General features: G+C 38.1%; 2 protein-coding genes across 9 annotated transcripts; one reads left to right on the top strand and one right to left on the bottom strand.

Moving 5' to 3' along the window:
- Positions 1–721: 721 nt before the first annotated feature.
- LOC148847028 (glycosyltransferase BC10-like) lies at positions 722–14126 on the top strand. Of its 8 annotated transcripts, none has more exons than XR_016100669.1 (5): positions 1216–2002; positions 6141–6660; positions 11475–11646; positions 11721–11820; positions 13639–14126. XR_016100669.1 is itself a non-coding variant. In XM_088949368.1 (3 exons), exons 2-3 carry the CDS (start codon positions 1484–1486, stop codon positions 6777–6779), a joined length of 1158 nt encoding a protein of 385 aa, XP_088805494.1. In that variant the 5' UTR covers positions 722–1093; positions 1205–1483; the 3' UTR covers positions 6780–7107. The 8 variants fall into 8 exon arrangements, 4 of the variants coding, with proteins under 4 accessions (XP_088805494.1, XP_088805497.1, XP_088805495.1 ...); XR_016100668.1 differs by having other exon boundaries at positions 12089–14126; XR_016100667.1 differs by lacking the exon at positions 13639–14126 and adding an exon at positions 12089–12372 and having other exon boundaries at positions 11721–11996.
- A 1597-nt stretch (positions 14127–15723) lies between these two features.
- LOC148847027 (IAA-amino acid hydrolase ILR1-like 1) lies at positions 15724–22202 on the bottom strand. Its single transcript, XM_088948292.1, is given in 5 exon segments — positions 15724–16343; positions 16418–16546; positions 17298–17624; positions 21373–21498; positions 21728–22202. Coding segments are annotated over 5 exon segments (1350 nt in total). The 5' UTR covers positions 22088–22202; the 3' UTR covers positions 15724–15935.
- Positions 22203–23018: the final 816 nt, after the last annotated feature.

Below are 23018 nucleotides of genomic sequence, written 5' to 3'. Positions count from 1 at the left end.
AAATTTTAGGATTCGTTTGGAAGGATGTACAAAGTCATCAGTGTAAAAATACACCGATTAGTCAAACTATTAAAAATGTAACCGTTTGAATTTCAAAAAATGTGTATGAGAAAAAGGGGAATTTCATCAATAATCAATCTAAAACTCTATTTTAATGAGCTTTTACATCGATTTATGATATAAGACTTCATTCCAACTAAATGAATGCAAAAATGAACTGGAGTAGAATTTTACGCCGACCATAATTGTACACTCTTTATAAATGCTGACAAAATTAAACCGGCAAAAAATATTTGCTTGGGGACGTTTTACATCGGTTCCAAATACAACCTTAACGATTCATTTGATTCATAATTGTAATAAATCCCTTGTAATTGGAATTTGAATGTTCTGCGTCTATAGTCTGTTCAGAAAGGAATCCAAATGGGAATTAGAATCAACTAACCCTATTTCTGCCAAACAGGTATCGAGACAGATAAACTGAATTGTTGACGAAAGAATCTGAGCATTTCTTACAAGAATCATTCTGTTTTCTGTTTTTCTACCTGGCATACAGAATGATAAATGGACCCATTCTCTGTGGTTCCACCCTTTTTCAAAACCACTTGGCGCAAATTTATTGGTGGTGGACCGGACACCGTTCAACCAACCCAACTAAGGAAAGAACGAAGCCAGTATCAGAAGACTTCCCTATAAAAAGACTCAAAAACGAGTCTGACTTACTCCCTTTGAAACTTTCTCAGCGCTGCAGCAGCGAATCCAGACTCTCTCTCTCTCCCTCTCCCCACGATTTCTACTCATCGATTTTCAGTGCGGAAGAAGGAAACCTCTTTAAACCTCTCCTAAACCTCATTATCTCATTCAATAACCAATACAAACAAAACTGGCGTAATTCAAGCAGTGAAGAAGCATGAACGAATCGGTTATGCACACTCAGTAATTAGTCTTCGTTACTTTCCCTTAACACATAACTCTCGATTCTCATCTGGTACATATCCAATCCCTTCCTCACCTTTCCCTTATAACACGGTATCTTCTAATCTGTTTTCTTCGTCGAATGAACCAACGACCGACTTCTGTTGACTTTCAGATGGTTAGTTCTTTGTTCTTACCTTTCCTACCATTCTTTCGTCAAGCTGCTATCTTCCATTCTGTTTTTTGTTTGAAAAAAAAGTAAGTTGACCTTACTTGGGAAAATTTTCAGGTCTTGTTGAGATGCTGATCCTACAAAGACGAAGGTATTGATAAAATCATCCGAACCCCAATGTCCACATGGTGAAAGCGCTAGCTTTTCAAGAAATTTTGTTCTAACATGCTTTCTAGCTCACTGCTCTCGCATCGGAGGAAGTAAAGTTGACGGCGGTAGACGGTGGGATGCTCTCAGATTTAAACGACTTCTCGACAAGAAATTGCGTTATTGAATTTTCTATTCATAAGACACAATATCCAGAAGGTGAATTCATTAGAATCCTTTAATTTTGAGATGAAGCCAAGAGTTCCAACATTGGAGGAAGGCAATGACCCTGCCGCCATTACCAGAACTACCCAGTACAGGGTTTTCCCGCTGTGGGTATTGCAGTTCTTTGTGGTGTTTCTGGTTCTGGGTATTGGGTTTTCCGTACTTAGTATGCACATGGTCCGGTATTTCGGAGCTCGGAATATTGTTTCCACTGCACGACCCAGTTTCCAATCTTGCTTCGAAGGGCCCAGTAATCTAGAGCGTTGGATCAGATCACCCTCCCATCCAATGCACATGATGAGTGATAAGGAGCTCTTCTGGCGGGCTTCATTCGTTCCTCGAGTAAAGACGTATCCTTTTGTGAGAGTCCCCAAGATTGCTTTCTTGTTCTTGGCGAGGGGTCCATTGCCGCTTGCGCCTCTCTGGGAGAGGTTCTTTAAGGGTCATGAAGGGCTTTATTCGATCTATGTTCATTCATTGCCATCTTACAATTCTGACTTCCAACCTACATCAGTCTTTTATCGAAGACAAATTCCCAGCCAGGTATGAGCTTCTCCAGTTCTCATATCTATCCTGTCTTTTTGCTTCTCTAGTTTTCTGTGCTTTTTACTATGCGATTACACATACTTCGGGCAGTCCTTTGCCTGAATGGAATATTTTCAGGTTCAAATTTGCGTAGGATGTCTATCCCCTCTTGCCCTTTTATAATGTTTTTAGGGGTATTGTCATTATAAGTTATTGCTTTCTCTATTTTTATCCTTTCTCCATTTTCTCTGTTTTAGTGAAGAAGCAATATACAGATTCTACTGCTTCTGTTGCATTTTGTATGTTAAAGGAGTATTTTCTTCTTCGGTACTTCCATAATTTTGATATCAGCACAACCCTATTTGAATTCCTTTATCTTTAGATCTCAGGAAGTAGAAGGTGGTTACATGCTTGTTTAGCATAGAGTTTTTCTTTCTTCTTCTTCTTCTTCTTCTTTTTTTTTTTTTTTCCTTTTTTATGATTGTCATACGGTTTTTCTTTCATGAATGGCTATTGTCACGTCCTTATTTAAGCACTAATAATTTAACAGTGGATATGGTGTTGAATAAAACATATTGGTGAAACAGGATTCATGTAACCGACCCCATATAGTTGGAATAAGGCATGGAAGACGATGATGATGATGTTGTTGATACGTCCTTGTGGTCTACCCAAGAATTACATCTCAATTTCACTATTTGGCTTGGTTTGGTTGAAGCATCTTCTAACCTGGGACTGCAAACTGAACTGAAGTTCCTCACTTGAGATCAAGATACAAAATGATCTTTGGTTTTGGCTAGGAGTCATGCTTACAACTTCTGGCAATGCCTTCAAAAAGAGAAATGTTCCTTGATTCCATAAAATGAAGCTACCATTTAAAAGCCTGCCTAAATAGGAAGTCAGCAAAAACTCTAATCTTTATTTGAACAGCCTTGTGGGGAACAAGGTTTAAAATGTCGATGTCAGTGGAAATATCGGCTATCCAAATATAAGAAACATGTTGGAAATATTGTAAAAATTATAAACATGGTGGAAACATTATAAAATATACAAAATATAGAAAGATGTTTTATGAAATGATAAAAGAAGCATAGGCACGCCTTTTTAAATTATTATCTTGTTGCAAATCATTAAACAAAGCTAAGAAACTAAGGTTATAGACAAAGAATACATTCTGAAGTTGCCCTGTGAAATTTAAGATTCAGAGCAAGAAAAATTTTAACTCATAGAAAATGTAAATGATTGTAATAGATCAACCAAATAATATATTATACAAACAAAAAACTAATATTTAACTTCATGTTTGAAATGAATATTGAACTTGCTCAAAGTGGTAATCATGTAAGTTGGGTGGACAATAACATTGTTACTTAACATATTTACAATAGTGTACCACATTACGTTATAATATTATCTCTTGGACTCTACATAGTACCGGTAGTGTTCACTAGGGAATATGTTGATTCTAGTAAAATTTCATGTCGCTACCTACGAAAGTGGAAGTGGAACTATGTCATGGAAACTATTTGTCGTACTCCACATGGTGCTGGTAGTGTTCATTGGGGAAATGTTGATTCCGGTAAAATTTCGTGTCGCTACCCATGGAAGTGGGAATATTAAGGAAATTAGGGACATTTTAAACCATGGTGGGGAAGCAACTCAGAGGGCATTTTAGCTGTTTTTTTTATATGGTTATTATAGGGAGAATGATTAGTTCTATATATTGTGGCTGAAACTCCTCTCTCCCCCTAGGAAGGTTCTCTTATTTTCTGATGGTTGAGGCTGTAAGTCTGGGTTGGAGAGGGACTGGATGGGCTAGAAATAAAGTGGGCTGGGCAACCCATCAAGAGTGAACACGCTAGTGTTCCATCCACATAAGGTGTGGGTCCCACATGGTCCCATGTGTACGGAACACTAGCATGTTTACTCTTGGTAGGTTGCCTAGCCCACTTTGTTTCTTGCATATCCGGACTTGGTTGGAGAGTGTAGTTGGAACTTCCCCATTACATTGTTTTCCTTATAAGTTTGGTAGAGCTCCTCTTTTATGCTCCCAGTGACAATAAAGCTATAAATCCTCAATCTGTGTGTGTGTCTCTCTTTATATATGTGGCATTAGGGAACCGGCAGTCTTATTGTGCTTCTTTTCTATTGAGGCTTGTCTTGTTGTGTATAAGATGAGGGAAGAGAGAAGAGAAGATGAGACTATTGGGTCTAATATCGCCACACACTTACGTCCATCTCTTGAAAGACGCTCTTATGTTAATATTTAGAATTATCCAAAACTATAAAAAAGACCCATGGGGCTGATATTACATTAAAGTCCCTGAATTTAAATTTTCTTTCTAAAGTAACTAATTTTTCATAGGAATTAGTCTGAATACTCCAACATTCTCCTTCAAGCCAACACTTTGAAAGAAACAATGTAACTTTGCAGTAAGACAGCAGTTAACTTAAAGATTCTCCCAAGCAAGGTAACTTAAAGATTCTAGCATAACAGTGGCTGCTAGTTCTTACATAACACTTATATGTATCTAATGAGCAGGATTTCGCTCACAAATCACAATAACACATTCAGCTTTTACTCATGACGAAGAAAGTCTTCAACTGATAAGATACTCATGGTGAATCATGATTTTTACCCAAGATATGATCAATCATGAAGTCCACCTATTGGCGCATTGCCTAGTAACAATGATACACTGCCAAGTTATCAAAGATCAAACCACAAAGATAACAAGGAACACTCTACCTGAGACATTAATATACCAAATACCTTCAATTGACACATAGTTAGAACTAAAAGTAAATGGCCTTTAGACTAGATCTCCCTTAGAAAAGCCGTATTCCTTTTAAGTATTTCATAGAACATGTATGGGGCACAGGGTCTTAGAACATGTACAACGCTTAAGGAATCTTTGATGCTGGAAACACTTGGATAACTCAATGGGCACTTGTAATTCAGCGTGCATCTAATTTATTTTCAAGAAACAATTTTCTCGCTATCACAAAACATGTGATAGAAATAAACTTGAACAGATACACCAGATTGTGTGATCTGGACCAGATCATGAAAGAATAGGAAGAGAGAAAATTCCCTCTCAGCCACTGTTGTGGACCAGGCCTGCCACCTCCATACAAAGTTCTCTCAGCCATTCCCCTGGCTGAATATGGGTAACATCATTTCTGATCTGGATACTCAGTAGTGCGGTGTCTGAGAATCCAATGCTAATGAACAGCTATCCAATCTTAGCTTTGCGGTCCCCTAAACCAATCAAATGAGACCAACCCACAAAGTGAGCCAACTTTAGACCTTGAAGCATCAAAAGTAGTTCTGCTCTAATAAAATTCCAAAGGAATTGCAGAAACTCAAAAATGGTTTTTAACTTTGTGCTTCTTCAACCCAGTATAGTGCAGAGAATCAACATCTTACTTTGGTGTTGTTTAGAAGCAATTACTCTTGACTTGCTTAGAGAAGACCAGTTGTGCCTTAATTCTGCCCTTTCCTGCAGCAGAAAGCTAATTCAATCTGATATTTGGTCTTTACTTGAAATTTTATTTCTGGTGCATATGCATGCATTGAAAAACACGGTGAGATATTTCAGATGATTAACTTGTTGAATTGTCTCATGGAAAACATTTGGACGTTAAGAAGTCAATTACACAATGTTGGTCCTAGCTATCTGGGGGTCTTAGGAGGGGTGGACTGGGTATGGTTTGTAAATTGTAATTGAACCAAGGATTCTATATTATTGTTGCATTATTTTATCCAAGCGTCATATATTATGGTATCATTTATGTGGTTAGTTGCTAACTTACTTTTTCTACACCTGAGAGCTCTTTGAAGAACTAATCTGTGTGTGCATGTATGCTAATCTGGGGACCTTGTAATATGACAAAATTCCACCTGTGTAATCTTCAGGGGCCTGACCCCTGTCTTGTACTTGTACACCTTGTGTACCCCCTCTTTCTATTCAATGAAATCAGTTAACTTATTTCAAAAAAAAAAAAAAAATACCAACGGTTACCTATTTTAAAATTTTCCATCTTCTAGACTACAGATATTTCATCCCATGGTATTTTATTTAGACCTGTTAAAAAGAAACACTCTGTGTTCTTTGATCATGAATTCTAAATTTTGTGGTTTCTCCTTTTGAAGGTGGCTGAGTGGGGGAAGATGAGCATGTGCGATGCAGAAAGGAGACTCCTAGCAAATGCATTGCTTGATATTTCCAATGAATGGTTCGTGCTTGTGTCTGAATCATGTATTCCTCTGTATAATTTTAGCATTGTCTACCACCACGTAGCAAGTTCCAGGTATAGCTTTATGGGGGCATTTGATGATCCAGGCCCCTATGGTAGAGGACGCTATAATCAGAACATGGCACCTGAAGTCAACATCACTCAGTGGCGTAAGGGGTCTCAGTGGTTTGAAATTAATAGGAGGCTTGCAGTCAATATAGTGGAGGATGTTACATTCTACCCAAAGTTTGAAGAGTTCTGCAAACCGGCATGTTATGTGGATGAGCATTATTTCCCTACCATGCTGACTATTCAGACACCACAGCTCTTGGCAAACAGGAGCATTACTTGGGTAGACTGGTCAAGGGGTGGTGCTCACCCGGCTACATTTGGGAATGCTGATATTACAGAGGACTTCCTGAAGAGAATTCTTGAAGGTAACAGCTGTCTTTACAATAACCTGCCTTCTTCAGTCTGCTTTCTTTTTGCAAGGAAATTTTCCCCCAGTGCATCGGAGCCTTTACTCTTGTTGGCATCAAAATATTTTGGCTATTGAAAAAAGGTACCTACCACTTTTCTTTCTGCAGCACTGGCATGGGGCCTAAAGGGGTGGGATGGGAGTAGGAGATGGAAATTTGTGAGGTTGGATGACTTTTATGTCTATAAGAGGGAATCTTTTCAAAAATGCTTTAGATTATATTACCTTGATGGGTATCCTATGCTTGGTTTAGTACAACCTCAAGCCTCAAGTATGCATATCCTCTTGCACTTGGCTTTAACATCCTAGATTTGTTACCGAGTTGATAGTAATCAATGTCAAATATATTGATCTTGCCTGTTATGTATATACTTCAGTAGTATACACCTTTTTCTTTTTCTTTTTATGTCTTCTTTCTTTTTCTTTTTCATGTTTTGTTTCTTCTCTTTTTCCCTGGCTGTGCTGTTGTTCCTTCTCTTACAATATTCTGTCATCAGTGCTGATGATTGTCTGAAGCTTTTCATTCTTGGTCTTATTTAGCCGCACCTGAGCCCAACCATGGATTCAATTCAGGTATACAGGAAAATGTGTACGCAAGTCCTTTTCCAAGGTTGTCATTCCAGTGTCCATCTTTGGTGGCGAACTTTTGCTTTGAACTGTAATGGAAGGTCATCAGTTTGGTTTAGGGAAAATTATTGATGAGGGCAATGACAGCAAGGTTCTCCCTTCACTATCTCTGGCAATGACACCAACAACACATTGGCACATTCTGTCAATGTTTCCTATAGGTTTCAACCACCAGACCTTAATCAGTTTTTGACTATGACCATTTGTCATTAACCTCTAGGGTTCCTGAAAACCCATACATATTATACAATACAGTAGAATACATATTGTTACTTTGAACCTTGGACACAGGTTCCAACTTCTGGGCCTAAGTCACTCTTGTGCCTGGGCCAAGTGCTGGACTGTAGGCCCATTATGTCTTGGACAAAACTCCGATCTGTTAGTCATTTCATTTCCACCCGGTTGCACTCTATAAAGAGGAAAGGCAACTACCCCCACTTTACAGGGTAGAAGAAAGGTTAGAGGTGAGAATAATGATTGTAGTGGGGGGAATATATATAGTTATTTAAAAGAATCTCCTTTTGGTGGTTTTATTTAACTTGGGATGATATAAGTTAGGAATTTTAAAATAAGTTCAATTATAGCGAGCATTGGGCCATAGATTGGTTTGTGAGTTGTGACGCATGTATCTTTGCTTTTGGTTGAGTTTGTTGGGCCTATGTCATGGGCCCAGCTTAGTTGTATGATCATTGATGCATGAACGGCTACTTACCATGTGCATAGTATAACTAATGTGGTAGGTCCATTAAAATAGATGGTCGACTTTTTTTTTTAAAGATGGTCGACTCGATAAGGCAAAAGAATAAAAAAAACTCTGTTTGAGAAGATTAGGAATACAATAATGTTTGGTACAAATATAAATATATGTCTGGTTCAATAAAAATGTAAACTTGGTTTAGTTTTGTGATAAGTATAAATATAAATCATGAGACTGAAATCTACATTGACCAAATTTCAGCGTAAAACTTTGCATCCATCTCATTTTGAATTCTAATGTCTTAGGTTCAGTTTGGAAGGAGTACAAATACAAATATAAATATGTACAATACAAATATATACAAAATAATATAAAGCACAAGACTTTGTACTCTACACATTTGTATTTGTATTTGTACTCCTTCTAAACTGAGCCTTATGATCCGCATTTGCTATCATCTTTAATACACAAATGCATTCTTATTAAATACATGTAAAACTGGAAGGCTCTATTTGGAAGGAGTCAAAATATAAATATGTAGAGGGCAGAATCTCATATTTTGTATATATTTGTATTTGTACTCCTTCCAAACTGAGCAAAATGGGCATTTACACTCTTCGCAAATGGAGCCTAAATAAAAGAATATTGGGAAAAAGAAAGTTATATGATTGGAAGACATAAGAACTTGCTAACTTTGGACGATGAAACTAGGGGTGTCAATTGGAATGGGTGTGGTCCAATCCAGTGAGTCCATTACAAATGGACCAGGTCCAATCCCATCCAATGTCTGGACCATCCAATCTGTTTGAATTTGTTTTAATTTAGATTAATTCTAACCCAAACCTGGTCCATCACACTTGCACATTCTTATTATTCTATCAATGGACCAAAATATTGGCTCAATCCAACACAATCCAATATAAATTTATTAGGGATAGACCAGGTCCAACCCAATCTAATAAATACTTTGGACCATTATGTTTAGATTGGTCTAATGCAATATGTCCTGTTGGTTCATCCTATCCATCCAAATTGATTTTGGTTTGGATGGGGTCCAATATGAAATTGGTCCATGGACACCCCTGCATCAAGCCTATCAAGATTACCCACTTGAGCCAGCTGAGCAGGGGGTTGGACCCGGACCATCCGGTTCAGAGAGAGAGAGAGAGGGAGGGAGGGGGGACAAACGCCAAATGATGGGGATGCCCTTATAAATGCCATTTATATTGCCAATTCTATGATCTATCTTCCCATTGATAAACTGAGGGATAGTACTTGTCTGGCAAGGGTTTTGTCCTGCTATCTTGCACCAGATATGCAGTGTTGTGTTGTTCTGCTGTGTTTATTATTATTTTTTTTCTGTGTTCTATTGATGGCTGTATTTACCAAAAAAACGACGAATCAACAAACAAACGATCTGATGATCATCAAAATCAAATCAGATACATTCGTAGTAATGACAGTTCAGCCTAGGATCAGAATTTTTAAACCCAAAATAAGTTCAGTTTGGAATTGATACCATTTTACAGCGAGGCATTGGTGCATACAATGGAGGTATTTGACATTTTGAGTGTATATACATTTGCAGTGAAATTTAGAAATCTGCATTAGGCATGTTCTCCTAATATAAATGCTAAGGCTATGTTTGGTTTGAAGGAAAAAGTAGGAAAAGACAGGAGAACCTATACAAGGTTTCCTTTCGTTTTCCTGCATTTTCCTTTAAACCAAACATAGCCTAAAGGTTAAAATGGAGGCAATCCGCTAATAATATTCAAAATCACTTTTTTTTTTGAATTTTTGGACCCGAAGTACTTTTCGGGGAAGGGAAATGAGGAAATCTGAAAAGCCGGAACCGTAGGGGGACGACTGACACTGACATGGCGAGTAACTGAGTAAGGAGTAAAAATGGAAAGGGGATGGAGATCCATGGCCCTGGGAAAATCGTGGGGCCCACCATTCGCCAGTTGTCGCTCTACCAGAAACAGGCTGTCAGTGGGAAGTGTGACCGGCTGCCCGTATTCTTCTGCCCGGAATTAATCTCTCCATAAATTCTGCTGCGCGCCACATGCTCCCCACGCAAGGTGCAGAGTGAATTTCCCTCCGCTGCGAAAGCTCAGAAGCCTTATAATCCTCCATCTCTCTTTCTGTCCTCCAAGAAAACCCACCGAAACCCTAGCAAAGAGATATGGAGAGATTCGGTTCCGGAGCTTCCTTCGTCGCTCTAATGGCAGTCATCCTTGCCATCTTCTCTATCGTCGGAGACGTTTACGCTGCTGATGCTCCGGCACCCAGCCCTACTTCGGCAGCTGGTGCCGCCTCTCCATCCTTCGCGGTCGCTTTCCTCGTTTCCTTTGTTGCGTTCTTCTTTGGATCGCGCTTCTTTTGAGGATACGAAGATCTTGTCCGTCTTTGAGGTTTTCTTCATCGCCATCTTGGATTTAGGGACTTCCGATGGTATAGAGCTTCGTCTTTTAGATTTCTGCGTTTTCCGTGGTTTGTGGTGTTGACGGATGCATCTTTTCTCACTGCATTGTTCGGATTGCTTGCTTCTCTGCTGCTGGTTGGAGGGTTGTGATGGATGCGTTCTGTTGAGTAAATCCTCTGTATCTGCTGTGTATGGGCCATCTTGCGAATGTTTAGGGTTATATTTTTAGAGAGACCGGTTAGAGAATAAAGTGTCATACATAATTGGATTGATTTCTTTTTCCATGGACGGGGGACATTCGCATTTTGATATTACAGTTATTTAGATGATTTATAAATGGATTTTACCGTTGTATGAAGCCTCTGATTCTGATATATCGAAATAGTTGCCTTTTTTATTCTTGTATGTTAATTCTCGGTGCCCTCCCTCCCTCTCTCTCTCTCTAGTCGAGCATTCATGCCTTTCTTTGCATCTCTCCATGAATCTGTGCTTAATGATACAGTTGGATCATACTTGCAAACTATAGTTTAAATAAACTGCGTATAGCAATTAGCAAGTCGAAATTTGAAAGTTTCCTTTATTTTATAGATTTTTGATTTCTCGCTTTAGAAGGACGTGATTGATAAAACGACTGGTGCTGTCTGTAATTCCCCCGTCCATATTCCGTATGGACTCTGGGCGCCGTGACTTATGGTTTGGTCCCGAGTCTATGACTTGTCTACGCGATGAAGGCATCCATATTTTCCATGTCATGACTCATGAGTGTTACTTTGGGTGGGAAGATAGATGGTCTGTCTATTTGATTTGGGGTGACATAAACGCTTAACAGAAGTTGCCCCACGAGAACCGTCATCCTCGATGGGACGTCCCAACGGAAAGCTATCTCATACGGAGACTTGATTCGTTTTACTTTTATAGCTTGGCTTTTGGACCAATCAAATTTCCCTTCTTGATGTCAAAATCTGCCTGTGCCTTGGGTGCTTCTGTGGTTCAAAGTTCAAACTCTTCTTTCTTTTTTAAATAGGTTCTCCACTCTCTAGCTTCTTGATTCTTCCGTGATCAGCGTTCTGTTGCGGGGCCCATGCAGTGTATATGATGAGTGGTCTGGAAGACTGGAACCATGGAACATGGTACGATGATTGATATAAAGTGGACAAAAGGAGGGCGGCTGCTTTCGTGACTTGTGGAACAAACCGGTATGGTCCTGGTCCTGGACTACGTTCATTGATGGAGGTTATTTACTGAGGCTAATCATGGTTTAATTTTTTAGACCCACTCTCTCTTCGGAGTTTTTAGATCGCTCAGGTGTCCCGTGCAGTTGCCGCGCTTGCCCTGCCCATTCAGAGATTTCTCGCCTCGTTACAAATGAGGTATCTGCCCCTGTTTCCATGAAGGTTCTGTTCGTCCAAGTACAGTCTGAGGTTCTGTTTTTTCAGCAAGGTTACTACTATATACTTGGCATCAATAAAACCGAGTACCCACCCATCTTGAACTTTATCTGTCCTGGTGCAACCCCCCTGTTATTGACAGCAATCAACACATAAACGTATGCAGCTCTGTTAAAATTCTCGTGGAGAGAACCATCCACATATAGATTCATAGTTTTGTCACTGATTTGAAAAGCTATACATGATTCAGGAGTTACTTGAGCTGGACCAGCTTCATGAAAGAGTAATCAAATGTATGCCATTCTTGCAACCACATCTTCAGGCTTGATGACATTGTTATCGAAGATTCTGGTATTTCTAGCATCAATCCCACCATAGCAGCCAGATTGCGATAGCAAACACTTGCATGCAGCTCCTTTCAGGTTTTAAGAGTTGTCTAAGCTTTAGGTTCCGTAGAGGTGTAGGCCCACAATCTGGCATGCAGGTATTTTGGACAATTGAATTATTTTTAATTTTTATAAATAGCTTTATTTTCCACCATTTTCCAATTCAACAATTCCTATAAATAGTCTTATCCTCCATTATTTTCAATTCCTACAATGATTAAAGTCAACACCAATAGAAGAAAATGATGAAGTCAATATTTTTTGTATACTCAGTAGTTATATTCTTGTATAATTTTTTTTTTCAAATTATTGTAAATTTTATTTTAATTTTATTTAATTTATTTGATATCTTTTAATAACATAATTATTTATTTTTAATTTGTAAATATATTATATTTTTTTATTTTATTAATTTATTTCATTTTCCATTTTTCATATTTCATTCATCCAACCACTGTATGCTTTGTATCATTCAAATTTAAACGAAATAAAAGTCCTATGTTTTTCATTTCTTTGTTAAATTTTTTATTTTTTCAAATAGTTTCCAAAGGAAAATTAAATGTTTTAGTTTTACTTAACAAAGAAATAAAAAATATCAAAAAATATCAAAAAAAAGTTTGACCAGATTCTACCCACACCCAAGGCTCGGCCTATGGCCCAATCTAGCACAACCTAGGCCCATGCCATGGCATGGGCCCACATGGACTTGGGCTGTGCCAGGCCAATCCCTCAAATTATCCTTGGGGAGGGCGACATGGCCCAGGATGGCCTGCGGGTCGCAGGTGGGCCGTTTTACACCTCTAAGGTTCTGCTACTCTGACAATATCAAGAACCCAAGGTTCAAATTTTCCATATGCATTTTTGGGTATTTTCAGAAGTAGTTTTCTTTTAAGGTGAGATAAATCATAATTTTCATTTTTTAATAGTTAAATAACATAAAAATGATCCCCTTATAAAAATACCAAAAATTTCACTAAAGGTTTTTGGAAAGAGTACAAATAAAAATATGCAAAGTGCAAATACATATAAAATAATACAAAATATACGGTTTTTCACTCTACATATTTTCATTTGTGCTCCTAAACTAAGCCTTGATGTCTAGTTCTATTATACCCGGCTGTAGGCTTTAACCTTAACCATAAAGCTCCTGCAGAAAATAAAATTTAGGGTATCCTTTTCCTTCTTTTTCTTTTTTTCTCCGGTCTTGTCATCTATGTTCGACGCACTGAACCAGACCTGGGTTAATAGGTCTCGTCCGGGCTGCCCAAGACGGGGCTATTACTTGCTTGCACTTGCAGTAGAGATGTGACGTTCTGGGTATACGAAAAATAAGTGGTAACGAAGCCTAGTTTTCTGGTTGGCCAACATAGATTAATTGTATTTGACAAACCCAAGTGATTACTGCTATTAACAGGAAGGCGCAAAACTTAGGCGAAGGAAGCTTTAAAGATTTGAGAAGATCCTCGGGTGGAAAGCCAGAGGAGAGAGGATTATGAGATGGGACTCCACCAAGTCAAGGTTGGATGGCTGTTTCAAATGCAAACCTTCCTTTTGGCATGGTAGCTCGCTACCATCTCGGGTACTTGTTTTGCTTTAGAGGCAGGGTTTCACCTTGGGCAGTTAGAGAAGGTATCAAGATTGCATCCGTCTGTGTTGGGGCTGTCTCCTGTTATTCTATATGGAGATTTCAAAACCCTGTTAGATTCTACCTCTTCCCCAAATTCATGTTGTGATATTAGCACTTGGTATTTGACTGTATGCCTTCTTGTCATCATATGGCAAGAAAAGGTTTGCATTACTATATTTTCTAATGTGACTTCATGCCTTCCCACGGTACAGTGTACACAGTGATCAGTTCATTAATTCTACTTCTCCATAATTATAAACCGATGTTAATTGGTGTATGTGCTCCACATTCTCTTTTGCCTCCTGTCAGTCCATGAACATAGATACAGAGTCCAGGATCCAGATTAACCAACACCATGGCCCATTGAGCTGTTTCTCTTCCACCATTATCTCTCGAGTGTTGATTAAAAGCAACGCAAATTCCGTCCATTGTTGCAAACTTCCAGGCAATAATCACAGGTCACAGTTGCCATTTCAATTTGACTCCTCATCGCATTCTCAAGCGCACATGAGTAGTCAAAAAGAAAGATGAAGGCGGTGGCTGCCCATGCTTAAACCCATCATGGGCTCATGACCAGATATCCATCTGTTTATGCACAATGCTTAGTCGTAATAAAAGTTGTCCCCAGTCAGAAATTATGTACATGTTTTTAGCCAATTCTTGTCCCACAGCAAGAGATAACGTTCAATCATGGTGTTCCTGACCTCTAAACATGGCATAAGTGGCTAGCCATGCCCACCCATGCGCCATTATTTCACCGCTCGGAAGCTTCCAGAATCAGGTTTTCATTTGTTCAAGGGAAAAGCCACTGGACCATTCTTAAAAAGACAACCTGTAATTCGAGAAAAAATGTGGCCGTGGAAGATATTGACCCATAGGATGGAAAAGGAGAACAAGATTCCCGTTCTAATTGACTGAAACAAGTCTGGATTCTCCATCCCCCGCTGGGTATCCGGCCTCTCTGACCCAATGGGGTCAGGGATGGGATGGAAAGTGAAGTTTTCATCTTGTCCCGACCCTGATTATATATATTATTTATATTTTAATTTCTTTATTTTAACTAAATTTATTTTTCTAAAAATATTATTAATTAAAAAACTCTGAAGATCCCCACAGGGAACCCGTCTCCATTGGGGATCAGGGATGGAGGATAATTTTGTTATCAGGGTTGGGGATGGAAAATATGATTCCCGCCCCAAACCAGCCCCGTTGTGATTCTTACATGAGAAATAAAGGTTCCGGCTTAATGGGACGCATGGAGATTAAAAGAAGGGCCAACTGGCCAAGAAAGTAAAAAAATAAATAAATAAATAAATAAACAACGGAGAGGCACAAAAAGATGATTAAAAGGTACTTAGGGTACTTCCCCTGGTTGGATCAAACTCGTATCACCCAACTTCATAACCAAACATTACTGATGTGTCATCATAATAAGAGGTTCTAAACTTGTAATCGATAGTCTCCCTATTTTCTGCTCATGTCATTGTAAAACGCTGCTAAGATGCTGCCATGTAAATTTGATATAATAGCTGCAGTTAAATCTTGTGGCATGTATCCAGATAGCACCTCGTCCGAGTTCTTATGTTCTATACTTCTACCGTTCTATGGCCTTGGTTCATAGTTTATACAGAAAACTGCACTGATTCTCTCTAACAAATATTTTGAAGTCATAGATTTATCCTACAAAATTTACCTCCACATTGAGCTAAATAAAGATGTTATTAGGAGGGCACAAACCTATGACCTTTATCAATTTAAAGAAGATCCAAGTTTTTCTTTAAGATGGGCAACTGAATGAACCCCTTAGTTGAATAAAAATTTCTGTTTGCAGTCACGTGTGGCAGGGATTACCTTAGGTTCCAACAAGTGCACTAAGGGCAGAAACAATAGATCTTATGTTAACAAGGATGAATGCATTCATCCATAATCACAAGATTGGCCATTTAAATAAATGTACTGGCAAAGACAACAAGAGCAGGTTCATGGTGTTGAACCCGGTATTGATACACGATTTCATGGCTTCATACGCTATGAGTGTGTGTCATTTAAATGATGAGAAAGCCCTAAACAGAAAGGTGAGCACCTTATAATTCATCATGAACCTTCTTCTCTTGAAACTGGAATTTGGGTTGAAACTCAAGGAGGTACCTTGCAGCCAGAGATGCCTGTAATGCTGAGCCATAGGGAAGTGCATCTTCATTGATCATGAAATTGGGTGAGTGACTAGATTCGAGCTTTCCACGAGCATCATTCTGCATCCCAAGGAAGTAGTAATATCCCGGTACCACCTCTGTAAAGAAGGAGAAGTCCTCTGATCCCATTAGTGGTTGCATATCTTTTGTATTGCGGACACCCAGCATATCCCCTGCAACACTTTGAAAGTGCTCATGTAAGTGTTCGCTGTTTATAGTTACAGGGAAAAAGAGCTTCTTTTCTACAGAGAAGTCCACAATTGCACTGCATCTCTGTACTGAAGCTTGTCCTATGATAACCTGTCAGTTGCATCAGAAGAGAATAAATTTCCATAACAGGCTGGTAGCAATACACACAGTTTCAATAGACATACCTCCTTGATTCTCTGCTTGAGCTGCATAAGGCTTTCTTTTGAAAAAGCTCTGAAGGTACCACCAATGGTAACAGAATCTGGAATTACATTGAATGCACCACCTCCTTGGAATTTTCCAACTGTTACTACCTACAAGCAATTCAATCAAGATCAAAATTATATGCAATTAGAGACAAATTATCAAACATCCCGCGAGTTTGATTATGATACATAACTATGAACACAAATTATCAACAGAAGCTTAACAAAAAAGAGAAAAGAAAGCTGCTTGCTTACAAACAATTCTGCTTACAAGGAACAGAAAATGTCATGGGTTTGCTAAATATTAATAAATTATAGAGGCAATCCTCTTAACAGATTTCAATATAAGTTACTTTGATGGGGAGAAACAGTAATTCTCAAGCATCATGCTTCTTTTCCAGAAGTCAACAGAAGCTTAACAAAAGGAGAAAAGAAAGGTGCTTACCAACAATTATACTTACAAGGAACAGAAAACGTCATTGGTTTGCAAAATATTAATAACTTATAAAAACAATCATCTTAATAGATTTGAACATAAGTTACTTTGATGGAGAAAGACAGTAATTCTCAAACGTTATGATTCTTTTCTAAAAGTTACTATTGTTAAGTGCCCTAACTATTTTGAGAGTTGGACAAGAACTCCAAATTATATAATGCATGAAATCATAATGGAAAACCACAGGGGTGTTGCAAAATAGGGCTGACCACATTGCAGTAAAAATATAAGTTCTTGACTGATAGTATTCCAATCAATAGCAGTAATTCATGACCGATAGTATTCCAATCAATAACAGTAATACAAGTCCAATCATTCTTACTTTAAACTGCTTTAGTATGAAAAAAAGACAGAAAAGTTTACCTGTGAATCCAGAGGATAAGCTTCACGAGAAACAAGATGCTGCAAGCTGACAATTACATTGGAAGCTGCTACTATTGGGTCTATTGAGTGCTGTGGAATGGCTGCATGACCTCCCTTTCCACTTATTACAGCCTCAAAGAAGCCACTCCCAGCCATGATAGGGCCAGTTCTAGAGGTCACTGTACCAATAGGTGTGCGAGTGGAGATATGCAGCCCAAAAATGGCTTCAACATTTTCTAATACTCCAGCATCTATCATTTTCTTTGCACCCCCACCTCCTTCCTCAGCTGCATAGCCCATAATAGTTGTTCATCATATTATTATTTACTAAAAGAATGATGCAGCACTGATAGAGTTCATACAAAATACAAATCATGTAAATTATAACTTGGGAATATTTTATTTGATGCATTGCTTCCACAGTTTTCCAACGTCAAATTACAACTCACTGAACAGAACCTACAAAGAATGGAGTTTTAAATGCTCCCTATGCATGAATTACAGTTATTTCTTCTCACCACAAATATGATTTTAATTTGAGCACTCTTTGCTGAATTTCTAGAGAAGAAAATGAACTTGGAGAGGAAAATTTTGGTTCATGTATCCTATGCATCTAGTTTCCAGAGTTCTTTTTTTTTTTTTTAATTGAAAAAACTATTTCATTAGTTAAGGAATAAATTGTTACAAGCATCCCAAAGAGAAGCACGAGGTGCGACCTCTTCCTTGAAAGATAGTTACAATTCTCAAGAACTCAAAACAAATTACAAAGCAGCCCAGTAAAGATGTTCCTGAGATGCCCCTTGTTTGGCAGGGAAATCAGTCGTTGCATTTGCCAACCTGCCCACCCATTGTATTCTAATTGTCATGTTTCCTGTTGGCCATTTGACTTTCTTTAGGAGGTCCCTATAGCTCCAAGTGGCAGTTTCCAGAGTTCATTTCTACTCTACAATGTATTAGATGTACCTACATGGTCACAATTCCATCCAGGGGCAATTTTACATTTCATGAAAGTTTTGAACAAGTGGGAATGAAGTTACAAGCCAGGTAAATGTAGAATTTGAAGAAGAAACTCCATTCAACATTTACCAAATTAATGTTCTATAGTTCTCATGTCCTCACACATGGATGTGAGTGGAGATCAATCCTGTTTAGAGAGATGGTGTGCAAGTTGGGTACCCGATTTGAAGCATTTACACTGAATATGGCTCGGGCTTTCGGTCCAGGCTCATTCAAATTTTAACATAACCCCAACCCAAGCCTGCCCAAGCTGCATCCCTAAAAGATGTATGATAATACACAAAAAATTAGGTCACACCCTGACCCACTAGAAACATATCCTGCATCCAAATACTAACATCTAGTTATTACAAAAGTTTTTATACTTGAAAATTTTGAAATACTTGGTGTAATAAACATGAAATAAATTTCACAAATATAAAATTTTGCTTTACTTTTAACCAGGGCAGAGAATAAAGTAAACCTAATAATTAAATACTAGTAATCCAAAGCCTCCTGGAAGCTAGTGAAGCATCTAGCTTGATTGGTTGCACTCATGAACCATCTGGTCAGTGAATCAAGGAGACAAAAAGAGGTAAAAAGGAAGACGCAATTGTTCTGAAATATTTAACACTCTCTTGCTACTTTATTCCATTTTTACCATGGCATGTAGTAAGAGTACCACTACCACATATGAAAGCCATGTTACCCAGAAACCTGTACATGGGTGGCAAGTCATGTTGGTGTATTCATCTTTTAAATTGAACAACATGTCTGACACTTCAAGCCATGTCCTTGCTGTATCTGGGTAGGTATCTGCATGTTGCCCACTAATTGCTCAGGCATTTACATTTCCTTCTTAACTAATCAAATTTCATACTATGCACAATGCTTTATTGTTCCAACAAAACATGTGCATTACTGAATTTTAGCAAGCAATTTTCCACACCATGAGTTTGGTACAGGTAGTTAAATCAATTAATCCATGGATAGAGATATTCTTCTCCTCTCGTTACCTTTCCCTCCTTAATATTGGCATTTTCTAGATTTACTTTTACTTGTGGCATCATTCAAATAACTGGGCAACAAAGGTGAACTTAATTGTCATAGAAGACCCAATTAGGTTTCTCTTACAAAGGCTGTATTTGGTTGAAAGAAAAGGTAGGGAAACCTGTACAAGGTAATAAAAATATATGGCTGTTTGCTGAAACATTTCCCAATTTCTAACAATGAGAAGAAACACTATGCTCTTTCTATAAAGAACCAAACAGCAGCATCCGATAAAAGGATACTGGTAGAATTTCCAGTAAGTGTTATCATCTGACTAGAACCAAAATTTATTGTATTTATTATTCCATACCTTTTATCCTCAAGGAAGTTTCAATAAGAAGATTAGCCAAATGTTTGTTTTGGGGAATTGTTAATCTCTTTAATCTAATGCTTATCATCATATACAGTCAATCACCTCCAGTGCAATTTTGATAATTAATTAATTAATTAAGCCCAAAACGGCCTTGAATTTGGAGACTCAATAACAACTTGTAGTTTCAGAAACCCAACCCCAAATGGAAGGCGTTGCTTGAGCATATGACTCACTCTAATCAATGTGAAAATAACTTCTGTAATCAAATTAACGACAACAAATCAATTTTAAGGTATAAATATTCTTTGTAGTTCCCAACTGACCACACAGCTACAGAATTAGCTCCATCCATAATTCCCCATTTTTGAACTTTTTAGGAATAGAAATGTAACATAAAGGCTTCTTGATAGGTCCATGCATATAGATATTGAGACGTTGAATAGCAGCAGTTCTATGGACAACTTGGGAAAAAAGGGAACACCAGAGTATGTTTTCTTTGGTCCAAAACAGGTGTCTGAAACCCTGACAGATGAGACCAAAACACCATAAGGGTGACTCACTGAGTTTGTGCCAGAGACAAATTTAGAGCCTTATTTCAGAGATAACATTGTGTGAGGTTGGGACGTTGATAGCTTCTTCGGCTTCAACATCCAGAGGGTTCTTTAATCTTGTTCTTCTCCTCCCCAAGGAATAATCAAGCTCAATTCTGATGGTTGTTTAATACTTGATATGATTTGTTGTTGTTAATTTGGTAGCTTGATAACAGAGGTTATTTTCACATTGATATTATTGATCTTAGTCTTCTCAATCTCTTATTGATTAGTAGTGTCAATAAGGAACAAGATGTTCCTCTTGTCTTGAGGGCATTCAAAAAGGTGTTTAAGGGGGACACATGTCATGGCAGGAAAATAAGAGATGGAGGATCAGATCTTGGTAATTGTAACTATGTCAAAGAGGCTTAGATCTTTGGCAGACAAGAGGAACATCTTCCATTTGGATCAATATGTCAGCTAATTAGCCATCTGATTCACTAGCTATCAGAATAAGATCTCTTTTTAATAGTAGTGGAATAAGATCCTTTGGGTATAGTGGGGGCTCACTGGGCAAGTGTAGTGTGTGGGGTTTTGTTATTCCCCTGCTGGGAGATATTCATATATGTAGTTGATAGAAAGGCAAAGTTTTGACTGAAAAGGAACTTATGTCAATTGCAAGATTCCATAGACACCTAGATACTAGACCAGTCAGAGAGATCTATACTTCTAGGAGACTGGGACTACTAATATTCTACACATTGAACTTGACATCCAACAAGCAGGCATGGAAATGAAAAAAATAATAACTAACAAGACTTCAATATATCAATTGATATAGTGCATAACAACATAATTTCTAATCTGAGGAAGTGCTCTATACAGAATTTCCATCCTGTTGTGGTCTGTGCTGGCACAACCTTGCATTTGGAATGAAAGAAATTCCAGGTTTCTCACAGGTTGCCTGATTCCAATAGAGGGATAGACAGTTGCAGACAAACCAGGGGAGGGGAGTCTCCTTAGGATTGTTCCTAATCCATATCGACCAATATAGATGATAATATCACGAGTCCATAGAGCTACATCATCGATTGCTAAAGGAACAACAACCCAGTAAAATAGGCAACTCAAAACTCAGGAGTATACATCGAAGAACAACATTTGAAAGTCAAAAAAGAAATTAAACCTGCAAATCATTTCGATGCTCCTGAAGGATTTTAGCAGCGCCAAGAAGCATAGCAACATGGGCATCGTGCCCGCTAGCGTGCATCTTCCCAGTGATTTTACTCTTGTGCTCCGACTCCACACTCTCCTATTAAATAACAGGAAAACCCCATTAAGCCAAATTACAAAACATTAGTCTCAACAAACCCACTGCTCCCAATTTTATAACTAGGGCAGCACAACCAAACTATCTTGGAACAATTAAAGCTCGGTAATACAAGATAGTAACCATATTACACAACTAATGCGAGCACTAAAATATCTTACACTGAACAAACAAAGATAGAACCAACAAAATTCTCAAAATTCAACAAAACCTGCATAGGAAGAGCATCCATTCCAGCTGCTATCGCGACAAAAGGCGGTCCACCGGTTCCAATAAAACCAACAATGCCCGTAACGGCAACTGGGTGTTTATAAGGGATACCCATCTTATCCAACTCTGCCCTGATAAGCGCACTGGTCTCGAATTCCTCAAGACGAAGTTCTGCGTTTTCATGTATTTTCCTCCTGATACCTATCATCCAATCGGCAAGCTCTGCTTTTCTGGCAAGATTAAGGAAATTGAGAAGGATTTCTGCCAAATCTTTTGAGCTCAAAGAAGAATCCGATGAAATGGTCATCGGCCAGAACAGTTGAAAAATAAAAATCAAAGAGACCCATCTGGAAAAGGCCATGCTATCACTGAATATGAAACAAGTCTGAGGATGAGCCGACGAAGAAAGTATATAAGCAAGCTCTAAAGAGTCGATGCAGCCATATAAATGTGCCAAATGGGAGTTTGAACAATAAAAACGTATATTTAATTTGATTGGTTAGAAATTTAACGTATAACAAATATTCAAAATACATGGTAGTTGGACTATTTTATTCATAGCCCAAAGCTCAAAAGCAAATGCTTATCGAAACACTATCTATTCAGGAATAATTTCTATGTTTAAAGCATGTTGCAGAATTTTCAAAAGAAAAAGGAAAGTCCCAAAAAGGCACATGAGATTAAAAAAGTTGGACAAAAGCACCAAACAGATCTAGACTCCATTGTTCCATAAAAAAAAAAAAGATCTAGACTCCATTGAAATATTCAAAGTTTTTAAAATCGACCCAGACAACGAACCAGTCAGGGGTCCAGTTCTCAAGTTGAACGGTCCAACTGTTCGAATCAAACAATTGATCCGTTCTAACAAAAAATATAAAAATAAAAAAAGTCAAAACCGTTGAACGGTTCGAACACCCAGGTTAGCGGTTTACTGACTAAATCAATATTTTTGGCAAAAATCCGATTTTGGGGAAAAATGGAATCGGTCACCTGACTGGTTCCCAGTTTTCCCAGTCTGACTATCTGGTCTGGTTTTGAAAACCATGGAAATATTCGAGAGCGTTGTACAAATAATATTTAGGGTAAAATACAAAAAACACCCATTAAGTTTTTGAGCAACTTGACAAAAACATCTCTTCCATCACTATTCCAGACGGAAAACATTAGACCGATGCACCAGTTTTTCCAAATGCCCATTCTACCCTTCTATAAATTATTTTACATACAAAATTACTAAAATAACCCTATTTTAATTTGACTAAAACCTCCTTTTAAGTCATCTTCTAACTTTT

This window comes from Nelumbo lutea, chromosome 6 (assembly GCF_056320005.1).
Source record: "Nelumbo lutea isolate HS-2025 chromosome 6, American lotus-T2T, whole genome shotgun sequence".
Taxonomy (NCBI): domain Eukaryota; kingdom Viridiplantae; phylum Streptophyta; class Magnoliopsida; order Proteales; family Nelumbonaceae; genus Nelumbo; species Nelumbo lutea.
Note: the sequence above shows the minus strand (reverse complement) of the source record. Positions and strands in the feature narration are given on the sequence as shown.